This window comes from Cyprinodon variegatus, unplaced genomic scaffold (assembly GCF_000732505.1).
Source record: "Cyprinodon variegatus isolate N-32 unplaced genomic scaffold, C_variegatus-1.0 Scaffold1954, whole genome shotgun sequence".
Classification (NCBI taxonomy): domain Eukaryota; kingdom Metazoa; phylum Chordata; class Actinopteri; order Cyprinodontiformes; family Cyprinodontidae; genus Cyprinodon; species Cyprinodon variegatus.
This window is the reverse complement of record NW_015152407.1, coordinates 23562-36537: the sequence shown is the minus strand read 5'-3', so window position 1 is coordinate 36537 and position 12976 is coordinate 23562. Positions and strand designations below refer to the sequence as shown.

General features: G+C 37.0%; 1 protein-coding gene across 1 annotated transcript in view; it reads right to left on the bottom strand.

The window, feature by feature from the left end:
- LOC107104923 overlaps positions 1–11498 on the bottom strand; it is a gene marked incomplete at its 3' end in the record, with an annotated part of 36509 nt that extends 25011 nt beyond the window's left edge. The window contains exons 1-3 of the mRNA XM_015405041.1: positions 11456–11498; positions 6454–7089; positions 6305–6346 (exon numbers count right to left, since the gene is read on the bottom strand). Of these exons, the coding sequence (XP_015260527.1) occupies positions 6305–6346; positions 6454–7089; positions 11456–11495 (718 nt within the window). The remainder of the gene's footprint in view (positions 1–6304; positions 6347–6453; positions 7090–11455) is intronic.
- Positions 11499–12976: the final 1478 nt, after the last annotated feature.

Genomic DNA, 12976 nt, shown 5'->3' with positions numbered 1-12976 from the left:
GATGTCAGTCTCCATGGCTGCGAGACCCGGTCCTATGTAATTATAAAGAACGAATTCTAAGGCAACGCAAATATTAAGGTTAAGAGGCTGAGCTCATAGGTGATGATAAATAACAAAGTTATGTATAATATATTAAATTTCTGACTTTATATCCCTGTAATTATTACACACTGTAGCTTTAAGTAGAACTGATCACTGCAACAGTGTGCATAATGAGTGGATCAGACTGCTGCATCTGATCCAGAGCACTGCTGCTAGTATTCTAACTAAAACTAAGGATTTAAGAATATCAGCCCGGGCCTAAAGTTCTTCCACTGCCTCCCTGTACCTCAGAAAATAGACATTTAAATACTTCTGTTAGTCTATTGATCACTGAATGACCCCAAAACCCATTGCAGAATTGTCAGTGTATAATCACCCAGATCTCTTCTGACTTAGTTCTTCTCTCCATATCCAGAATCAGAACCAAACAAGTTAGTTCTTATGCGCCACTAATGTTTAGCAAACTACCAGAAAAAAGTAATTAAAGTCATAAATTGCTTTCAACCAAGAATGAAAACATATTTATAATGGGCTTTGACTGTTTCATCTAAACATTATAAGTTTTAAGTGTGTAGTCCAACTTCTTTAAAAGTTATTATCAATAATTATTCCTTTTTATAATCCTTTGTCACTGGAATTTTCAGTTTTGTAAATTTTAACTATTCATTTTATTAATAATTCAATTAACTCTATGCCTGTTTCTTTTTACATATTGAGAACTTTAAAGTGTGTTGTCACTGAAACGTGCTATAGAAACACACTTCCATTGCCATGTTTAGTTGAATGTTGACCTCTAACAGTTTTCCTAATCTCAGGTCTGTTTCACAAAGTAGGTTTAACAAACTCAAACTTAAATCCTCAACTCTGAATTGATTTAGACTAAAGGTTAGGGTCCGTTTCAATAAACAGGTTTACTGAAAACTCTTAATTTTTCATTAAACCTGAAATCATCTGATACTTTTCCACAAATGGAGTTTCCTGAACCTCTGTTTCAGTAACTGTAGTAACATTCTCCCCAGAGCTATCCTAGTCAGGAGCAGGTTTTGTTCAGTAAACTCAGTGTCCTCTGTGTATGCTCTCCTTACAGCCAATAACGTTAGTCGGATTTTAGTCGTAGTTTTGTGCATTAAAAAAAAACAATCATTCACTTGGTCAGTTAGACACATCGGTATTTTAAAACAGACATTGCATGTCCCTTTGATGAGGATCTTTTTATAGAATGATTAGAATTAATTCACAGAGAAAGAATGCGTAACTTTCATATTCAGAAAATTATGTTTTGGAGCACTATCTTTTCACCTCGCAATCCACATACATTCACAACCTTATCTGTCCTCACATTTGCAGCATTACACTGACGTATTTAACTTAACTTGTTATCAGTGAGAGATATACTGGTGAAGATTCTCAGTCATCCAGGTCATTCCAAAAAAGTAAAAAAAAAAAAAAAAAACAGTTCACTGGACTTGGCTTTTTTCAATAAAAAAAAAAAGAATGAATTAATTCCAAATTTATTGAAAAAACTTCCTGGATGGGAAGTGAAACATCTTCAAACTTGGAAAAAAAAAAGTCCAGTGGATTGTTTATTTGTTTTGGAATCAGCGAGAGAACACTGGTGTGAGTGATAACAGCATTATAGAAAATAAAACTGCACAGTCAAACAGCACCAGTCCCATAGAATGGCTTCAGCCTCCTCTACCTTCTAGCAGTTTTTTATGGCTGAAAATGTGCAGTTTACCACTGATAACAGTTTTTTTGCAAAGTTTTTTTTCAACCCACTTTATAGCTTTTATCTACTTTACTTAAAATGTACCCAATACAAAAACAAACAAAAAAACGACCCCATTTTAAAGTTTAACATCAAATTAATTCTACATTTCAGTCACACAGATTTAATTTGGTTAAAAAACAACTCAGTTGACAGGATAGGATGCCATAAGATATGAGTTTTTTTTTGTTTTTGGTTTGCAACATGCAGATATTTTTTCTTTCCTTTTTGTACAATACATGACAAACTACTGAAATAATTTTCAGATAACTCATAAATAGATTAATTCCACTGGAAAATATGAATTACCTTAGGGTTGGGATTAGAATTCATTCATTGATACCAGCTTACTGAGCCTACTGGGAGGTAGGAGTCACAAAATGAAGCCTTTCTAAGGGAATGAAAACCACTAATAAAGGCCAGTTAATGGGATGATAACATCTGAAGCAGCTGCAAACAGCTATTTAGTATTTACTGTGTGATGGAAGACCGAATCAACAATGAGTACGGACCCAAATAGGTGATGCATAACTACTACCCATTAGAACGTTTTTATATTTAATCTTAAACTGCTGATAGGTGATGGCTCCTAAATAGATACATTGATCTACCACTATTCAAACAGTAAACTAATTAACACTCTAATGTTATCGTGGTTACAACAGGCTATGGCAGGCCATTTTGACAAATATTAGTTTGACTGAATATGTACAAATTAGGGCTGTAATTAATGATTGTTTTGCAAATTGATTAATCTGTCGATTATTTTTTTGTTCGATGGATTCATAATCGGATAGTCAAAGAAGATGCCAAAAGAAGATTTTTTAAAGAAATTAAACAAGGTGAAACTAAAACTTTTCCAATTGAGTTCTGGATTGAGCATAGTGACAGATGAAAATGTTTTTGTTTTTTTTTATAGTAAATGCAGAATGTTTATATTTTGGTTTTAAAACTTTGATATATTTGATACTCTAAGTGGGTCACTCTTTAAGCTAAAGGCATATTTTACAGTCTATATACGCCTGTTAACGATGAATCAATTACTAAATTAACTGCCAATTATTTCAATAATCGATTAATCCAATTAATTGTTTCAGGCCTATTTCACATATCTGAAAAAAAGGCAAAAAATATTTTCTTTGATGACATTTCAACCAAAATTAAATTCTTCACATCTAGAATAAACGTATTACTCGTATTTCAATGATCTACAAATAGAATAACACAGAGATGAGTGCTTTTAATAAATATTTCATTTTTGCTTGTCAGTTTTACAAAGTAACAAAAATTACTTGCTTATTTTAAGAATTCACCATAGAATGATTATTCTGTTTCTCTCAAACCTTTTCAAATGTATGTCAATCATGACTTTGAGCTGGGAGAAACTGGTTCTTTCTGTGAAAAATATGATATGTTCTTCCAATAAATGCAGGTTTTTATCTGAGCTCTGTTTTCTGCCCAGTTAAAAAAGCCTAAATGTTAATTTAATTGGTGAATTATTTTTATCTGCTAATTTACAGAGTACATAACGGGCGGAACATAATTGTCAAGATTCAGAGTCATTCAGACTAAGCTTGCCTAAGCTGAAAGGTTCAGCTTTGGCAACAGGACGTGACGTTTTTTTAGAAGAAGTTTCAATTTTCTTCCAAGAGGCTTCTTCAGCTCTAATTAGTAGCGGGGATCACTGAGATTAATATACTGTAGGTCTAACAAAGAAATAGGGGGAAAAATGTGGCTATGATCCTCCTACTGGATTGGCCATGAAGGTCACCTTTGGGAAGTTAATAGTTATTAATGGATTTCTGGTGGGTCGCCAACTCTTCCGTCAAAGGGGTTTCGGTCACATTCCTCATTGAAGTTTGAGCCAGGTGAGGGCAGGTGAATCTGCTGGGCGTTGTTCCTAAAACTGCTTCCTAAGTAGGTGAAAGGTTATGTGTTAGACCACCTACTCTGTTAAGATATGATTTTTCATGGCTTGCTTAACACCCCACTCCTTAGCCACTCCTCCTTGGCAAGAATATAGGAGTTTTAGTCCTCAAACAGATGTCTTTTAGCATTCAGGTGTAGGTGAACAGCTGAGTCCTGTCATGATGAGTTGGCCCTCCTGCGTTGAACCATGCACCTGTGTAGCAGGTGCTTGGTCTCTCCAATGTACAGGTCTATGCAGTCTTCACTAAACCGCATTGTCGGACTTGTTTATGGGTGTCTTATCTTTGGGGTTAACCAATTTTTTGTCTCAGGGTGTTGCCTAGTTTGAAATAAACAGGGACCCCAGCAACAGGGAAAAAGGATGTTCCTTCTTCTGTTTTCTTTTTTTTCTCATCCCATCTGGGATGACCACAGTTCTTAAGGAATGACCTAATGTATCCCTGTTCTCTCAACCTCCCTATTGTGGTGGTGGGAATAGTTTCTGCTCGTGTCTGGAGGGTTTTGATGATGCCTAGTTTGTAGGGGTGTAAATCACATCCATCATGGCGATTCGATATAGTATTGATTTCCTGACCCAACGATTCAATTATATTCGATACTCAAGAATACACCACGATACCATTCGATTAATTGGTTCATTTTTTTTTACCTTACAGGCTAGACATTGTCTAAAATTTGAAATAAATCAATGAAAGCTGTAATATCCTTATGCATTTTATTTAAGAAAGAACAGCAAATGACAGAAGTAGAAAAGTTGTACTCCACCTAGGCCTATGAAAACCTCATTCACTGAAAAATAATAATACCCCTGCGTTATAGATTCTGAAAGGCTGAATGAATGCAATACAATACCTCGAGTCCAGAGTGTCGAGCAGGTATCGGAAGCCTTCGTTCTCCACAACGCAATAGGGACATATGTCTGTACATATGAAGAATGCGATTGCCTTGGATATATTCCTAGCCCCCTCCACAGCAATCCGCTACACCTCTCCCAAATTGTAACTGACCACAGACAGTGGCGCACACAGGAGGCCGGCTTGTTTTGTTTTTATGAACGAAATTGCGGAAAACAACTCGTGAAGTTGAAGCAGCTAGAAGAGCGAGGTGCGCGAGAACACTGGGACCCTTTTTCCACCTGGATCTCTGCTCTTTTTGGCCCTCATGTCCCTCCGTTGTCGGACTAAACTCGCCCCCACTTCCTCTACGCCTCGGCCGTATTTAGACCCACAGCGTATAGCACAGGCCACGCTTCAATATTGGGCATAAATAAAAAATGTCTGCATCAAGCTCACTGCAACACACTGCAGGAGGAAGCGAGGTAGGAGGGCAAAATAGGTTTAGTGCCACCGCAACACGGGAGTCAGAATTATGTCCAGTAGCAAATGGATAAAAACAGACCGGAGGAAAAAAAACATGAGTCGCTATACTGGTGGACATGTCGATGCATCGGATCGTCGGCTGTTGAATCGATGGATCCATACAAAACGATTATTATTTACACCCCTACTAGTTTGTGTTCCAGTGAGTGGTGTGAATCAAAACAGAGGTACCGGTTCATGTGGGTGGGTTTCCTGTAGAGTTTTATGTTGAGCAGTCTGTCTTCCGTGATGGGAACCATGCAGTCCACAAAGGCAAGGCTTTCTTCTTTTACATTTTCCTGGTTAAACTTGATGTTTCTGTCCACTGTGTTAATATTGTCTGTGAATGTGTTGATATCCTTGGTCTTTATTTTGACCCATGTGTCATCCACTTATTTGAACCAGTGACTGAGTCTGACCTCCATGGCCAGTTCCGTAGGGGGGATCAGAGCCACCTTTTTTTCCCCCTAAATCTTTGTTACACCTACAGAACATTAATCTCAGTGCTCCCTACCACTAGTTAGAAATGAAGAAGCCTCTTGTATGAAAGAAGAAACTTCTATTAGAAAACTTCACGTCCAGTTGTCTAAACTAACTTTTCTATCTCAACAGGATGGAGATTTTTTAGTTATCAGGCTCCTCTGCTGTAGAACCAGCTCCTAGTTTTTGTCCTTGAGGCAGACACCCTGTCTACTTTTAAGGCTAGACTAAAAACTTTCCTTTTTGATGAGGCTTATAGTTTATAGTTTAGTTGGCTCAGGTAATTCCGAGCTATCTCTATAGAGCTAGTTAATTATTCCATTTTCTAGATCCATGCTTCTATTTTCCTTTTGTATGTTTGCTTGTTTTTTTTAACTCCGTCGACAGAAGGCCGCTCCCACTGAGTCTGTTTCTGTTTGATGTTTCTTCCTGATAAAATTTATTTCTTCCTCTTCACTAAATGCGATGCTCTGTGTGACGGATTGCTAATGCCAGTGAATCTCTACTGGAGAGAATCTTGCAAAGTCAATGACTGGGTGCTTTCAGCAGGTTTTTCTTAAAAAACTTATAACCAATCTGACTCATTGACCTGAATGAATTGTCTCTGTTAAGTGTTTTAAAATGATTCTGTCAATTGGCGCTATAGAAATAAACTGAATTTGACTATAGAGAAGTGACCTTCATATACTGTACATTTAATCACTGATTCTTTAATAAATCTACCCACCTTCATATGAACGATGTGTCTTGGGTACTTGAGCAGAAATACCTTAAAAAGGACAGAATGTATTTAATACTCAGTTAAATAAAACAAAATAAAAGCTATTTGTCTCCAAGTTTTATTGAAATCATTCTCAAAGTTATTTCTGCACTCACCAGCAGCTTGAACAGCAGCTGCAATAGAACCCATTGCTGCCTTTTCCTTCTGGCTCTGATGAGAATCTTCCAAAGTTGTTGCTGCATCTTTAAACTCTTCGTGAGTCACATATTCTCCACCATTCTCTTTTACAATTTGGCCAAAGCGAGTCAGCAGCTCTGGCAGTTCGATGTCCTCCTTCTTTAAGTATCGATATCTACATTTCCTGATCAGTTCCTTGATTGGAGCATTTTTCATGGGATGTTGAAAAACGTTGATAAGCTCCCTCAGTTCAGTTTTCAATATCATTAGAATCGAATGATTGAATGATTGATCACTAAAAGCTTTTAGGATTATGCATATCCTGTCTTTTTCTTTGTCTGTGATGACTTCTGGCTTAAGTACCAACAGAAACACATGAGGACCAGGAGCAGAGGCCTCCACACAGTCTTTAATAAACTCTGTCAGTTTGTCTTCTGTGTTTAACAGAACGTCTGGAGTATTGATAACAGCTATTTTAATTTTTTCCACTTCTCCACTGCATCTCATACAGACGTTAGTTTCACATTTAAAGGCATTAATTCCTAGTATGAAGTTTCCCACTGAACTCCTGTGGGACCAGCGGCTTCCAAGCAGAATCACTCTGAGCTCAGACACTGAAAATAAAAGAAAAGAAAGGTGAAGAAACACTGAATGAATTAGAACTAAAAAGTTAGATGGTATTAAAGTGAATTGTATGAAACCATAAATCAGTATTGAGGGAAAATGTTTGGATGTCCATTTGGAAGTAACTTCATCAGGAAATTAAACAAATTAACTAAGCTGAAACCTGGTAAAAATAATTTAAATCTAAATGATAAAGTTAGGACTTTAAGGGTTATAAATGTTTTTTTTTTTAAATAAAAGAAAACACCAAAAACATATGTTACTTCAATTCTAGATCCCGATTAAATTTTAGTTTAACATTTCAGTTTAATTTATAAGCTGTCTTTCCATAAGAAAATGCCTTTTTAAAGTTTTAGATCAGGTTTGTTCTCCTTTCTACCTCAAGTTGTTAAGTAGTGTTGCGCCGATGCCATTTTTTGGCCCCGATACTGATACCTGGCTGTGCAGTATCGGCCGATACCGATACCATAATAATGTAAAATAATTGCCATCATGGCTTTGTCAAGCTGCTGCCTACCTTTGTGAAGCAGGAAAAAATCTAATACAAAGTGAATCCAGTAGAACGTTTTATTGCCTACCTGGAGTGGGTGACAATTAGGGGTGTAAATCACATCCATCATGGCGATTCGATTCAGTATCGATTTCCTGACCCAACAATTCGATTATTTTCGATTCTCAAGAATACACCACAATTCGATTCGATTCATCGGTTAAATTTTTCCTTGATTATTATTATTTTTTTTTTTACACCTTACAGGCTAAACAAAGTTTCAAGTTTGAAATAAATCAATGAAAGCTGTAATATCATTATGCATTTTCTTTAGAAACAACAGCAAATAACAGAAGTAGAAAAGCTGCATCAAAAAATACTGCAAAAATACTGCACAATATCAGTGTAATGAGTGCAATGCAATACCTCGGCTCCAGAGAAACTGTCCAACATATTTTTTTAGAACGTAATAAATATACTCAGGAAAGAGAGATGTTGCATAGAGAGTTAGACAGGAATAAAAATAAACTAGATAGCAGGGAATTGTTTCAAAGGTCATCTGGGGATGTAGTTTTTGGGAGTATTTTTAATTTTCTAAGAAGAACGGGTATTTTAGGGAGAATATAATAGTTTGTCTGGTCCATACTCCATTCTGGAAGGTGGCGGTAATGCACCTATAAGTTGTTTGCCAACCGCCATAAAAAAAAAAAGAAGAAGAAGAAGGCTCCAGAGTGACGACGTCACCGCCCCCTTGAGAGACGCTCCGCTGCACCTCTCCCAGATTGTAGCTGACCGCAAACAGTGCAGCAGACAGGAGGCCGGCTTGTTTTGTTTTTATGACCGAAATTGCAGAAACAACTCGTGAAGTTTGACCCGCTAGAAGAGCAAGGTGCGCGAGAACGCTGGAACCCTTTTCCACCTGGATCTCTGTTCTTTTGGCCCTCATGTCCCTCCGTCGTCGGACTAAACTCGCCCCCACTTCCTCGCCGCCTCGGCCGTATCTAGACCCACAGCGTGTAGCACAGACCACGCTTCAATACTGAGCATAATTTAAAAATGTCTGTGTGAAGCTTACTGCAACACACTGCTGTAAGAGTATAACCAGGAAGCGAGGTAGGAGGGCAAAATAGGTTTAGCGCCACCGCAGCACGGGAGGGAGAATTACGCCCAGGAGCAAAAGGATAAAAATAGACCGGAGGAAAAAAAAAACATGAATCGATTATCTTGCAGACGTGTCGATGCATCGGATCGTCGGCTTTTGGATCGATGCATCGATACAAAACGATTATTATTTACACCCCTAGTGACAATAGTTGAATAAACTTATGGCTCTCAAAATGGTATTGGTGCGCTATTTGTTGGTACTCGCCGATACCGATACCACCATTTTAGTGCAGTATCGGGGCCCCGTTCGATACTGGTATCGGTATCGTTGCAACACTATTGTTAAGTGTGACAGTAACCATCCTCCCATATTCCTCCAAAAATTGTTTTGCTGTTGATTCAGCATATTTTTTAAATACGTTTCTCCAGCGTACTAACTGAATCCTGCCCTACAGGTAATTTTCAATCGATACGATACCAAGTAAGTACAGGGTCGGTATCGCCAATATCGATAAGATACCGATACTTTTTAACATTTAAGCTTGATGTATCATGCAACTGTCGATCTTTTAGTGTTTGAGTGATTTTTATTTATTACAATGAATAATAATAGCATTAATAATGTAATGTTAGTAGTGTTAATAATACACCACTTTTATTATTACTTTCAATACTTATGTGATGTTGTTTGTACTGTGTTCACTTGCCTGTTGCTTTAACTCTACAGTATAAAGTTTCAGATTGTGGGCTAAATAAAGGATTTTAATGGGATAAATGTACTTGGTTCTTTCCCTTTCCGAGTGGGCTACAGTAACATATGACATTTCTATCTACTTTGAAAGTTACAGGTATAGTGGAGAATGTTCTTTTTCTGGGTGGATCATCCGAATAAATGGTAATAATACCGGTGGTGAGTCTGACATAGAGGAAAAGTTGCAAATCTTCTTTTGGAAAGTAAGCCTGTATGAGCGATGCAAACAGCAACTTTTAATCAGAGCGTGCATGAAGAGAAATGGGCTTGTGCACGTTCTCGCACATGTTTAATAGGCGTTCCCTCTCACTAGCGGGTGCATTGTTATGCATGTGCATTTTTTTTAAGTGGCGAGGGCGGGTCTTTTATATGAAGTGCTGCTGAAGGTGATCGCTCTTATCAATCTGGAAATATTCTCTGGAGGTCTGAAATGCCTCTGTCAATCACGTCTGTCTGAGGGTCTGTCGGGGCAATGATTGAAATCTCGTCTCCTCTCTCCATGTCTGTAGCTCAACATATTCTTGCTCATGGTTTTTCCTGTGGTTTTTAAACTGCATTATTTTATTTCAGCATAAAATTCTGTTTGAAATAATGGATTTTAATGAAAATGTCTCCCGACCTTTACTGGTTGTTGATTTTCTTTATTCGGACCCCACTGATTTTTAATTGGTTACCGCTGCTCTATGCACTCTCCCTGGAATCTCTCCTCTAAACTGTTTATGGTTTTATCATACCTGGATTTAACTAAAATATTGTTTTATCAAACTATGCTGATGATTATGTCAGCATATTAAATAATGTCACCAATAAGTTTTCCTTCCTGGCTTCTTCAAAGTCTAACTGGGATAAGAAGGAAGCCTTTCCTATCTGTAAGTGGCATGGAGGGCTCCCAGTTCTCCCATAGAATCTTTTATTGAAAAAAAAAAATGGATTTAAGTACCTTGGAGTTTATCTCGGAGATAAAACCATTGTACAGAAAAACTTGGAAGATATAGAAAAGTTAATCACTGATAAACTGGCTAAGTGGAAATGGGTTCATCGTCAAATGTCTTCTAGAGGCAGAGTGTTGGTTTCAAACAATTTGATTGCATCACAGCTGTGGCACAACCTTTCTACTCAGACCCACCATCGAACCTGCTAATGAGAATACAGTCTCAGATGCTGCATTTCTTTTGGAATGGCTTGCACTGGGTGCCACAGTCTGTCCTATTTTTACCAATGTAACCTTATAAACCAAGTCATTGACATTTAGAAATGCCAAAGACAACTTGGATTTTAACAGCTGGTCCAAAACTTCTAGCCACAAAAGTAAATCATTAATGACACCTGGTAATTTAGTAAATTGTAATTTTTAATCATATAACTAAAAATCATGACTTGTGTTTACCCTTGATTTAAATTACATATTAATTATCTATAACTTCCAAATATTTTTTTTTCTATGGAGGAAGTTTAGGAAAAAAATGTCAGTATGTTAAATTGCTTGAGAAATCTGACATCATGATATCACTGTTTTCTCTGATTCTGATGGAGGTAAACCTGGAGCTGCCGGTCCATCAGTTTAGTTCATAATCGAATACTTTAAACATTCTCCTATGTTGTTGATCATTACTGAACAGTAACTGGGAGAAAATAGTTTGACTTAAAGTTAGAAATGGTTCATGTTTTTAAGTATTAAAATACCGGATGTCTCCTTTCTATGAACAGATTTCTGAACCAAAAACATAACCTGAATCTGAGCCCCTGATGATTTTCTACACGACATGATTGTGATCAATAAAATCTGCTTTGATTTTCAACTTAAGGAAAAAAGGTCAACAGGTCAGTTATAATCATTAACCCAATATTAGCTGAATTAATTTAACTTTGTTCTTCACCGAGTGTCTGCTTCACTGCAGGTTAAATAGACAAACAACATTTAGACTAAAACTTCATTCTTTGCTTCAAACACAATATTTCTGCAGACGGTTTCAGAAACCAGGAATATTGGACTCAGTTCAGCCGTACTTACAGTCTGGACGAATGAATTCACTGCTACAAGAGCGCTTCATTGGGGGATCTGTTGGCAACGAGGAAAAATATGAGATATTAGCTCTTGCTCACAGGAGCCTACGGTGGCCGGGAGGTGCAAACCAACATTACAAAATCTAAAAAACTTTTACAAGTTCCAAAACAAATGATCATTTCAGGAAACATATTTATACAATAAAAATAATAATAAAAATAAACAAAACACTTTTAAAAATTTAAAACAAATAGCATTTTAAGAAAACAAATAAAAAACATTCGAAACACTTTTACAAGTCCCAAAACAAATGATCATTTGAGGAATTCAACCGGAAAGGGTGGGCACTAACTCCGAGGCTGAACCAGTCTTTTGTGAAATTCTGTTTCTGTCCCCCTGGTGTCGGGAGCGCGCATTGCAGCCAGAGAGGCGGATCTGACCATTCTCAAGGCACTCCTGATCATTTCTCGGTGAAAACAGCTCATATAATCATGTCAACTTTGTAACATTCAGTTTAATCGATTGCTCTTTTTACAAATTTGTAAAATAAATACATTAACGAGGTCTTCTTAAGCTGTTTTGTGTTGTTTTTTTAAACGCCAAGAGAATCGGTATTTCTCCAACTTTTGTCCCTTCAGCCTGACAGAAATAAACGTCAGTCACCAAACACAGATTTCCAACACGTAGTGTATTTTAAATTTTTCATTGCTGATATAAGAGGATGGAAACTGGCTGATAGCAGGGCACACAAATTAAGATGTACTGCGAAGATGAGAGTGTAAAATTTCTGGTTAATCCCCTTCTAATGTAAAATATGAAAGATTACTGGATTAAGGACATTTCTAGTTCAACATATCACACATATCAATTCTAGAGAAATTGGAAACAGTTGCTCTTAATTTACCAAAGATATGGGAGGCGGAGAGGAGAGAATAGATGTTTCAGCTGCCTGAAATAATCTGTTCCCCTCCATAACATGGAAAGAAATTAGTGTACCTGCAAATCTTTAACTGTGCTTATTCCTCTGACCATCAACAACAAATCCTGTGGATTGGGTCATATTTAATCTTCCTTTGCCATAATTAAAAGAGAATGAAATGATGCCTCTCTGGCTGCAATGCACGCTCCCGACACAGGGGGAACAGAAACGAGATTTGCACAAGACCAGTTCAGCCTCAAATGATAATTTGTTTTGGGACTTGGAAAGGTGTTTCGAATGTTTTTTATTTGTTTTCTTAAAATGCTATTTGTTTTGATTTTTTTGTTTTGTTTTCTGAAATGATAATTTGTTTTGGAACTTGTAAAAGTGTTTTAGATTTTGTAATGCTGGTTTGCACCTCCAGGCCACCGTAGGAGCCACACTGCTGCAAAATTATTATTAGAAAATACTTCTTACAATAAATAGAACTGATCCAAGCAAGAAAACAAGAAATCTGAATGGTTCAACAGTTAACATCTCCAAAGATTTTTTATGAGGATCTGAATCTTGGACCTTGAGTCCAAATGTAGATAAACATCCTTTAAGAG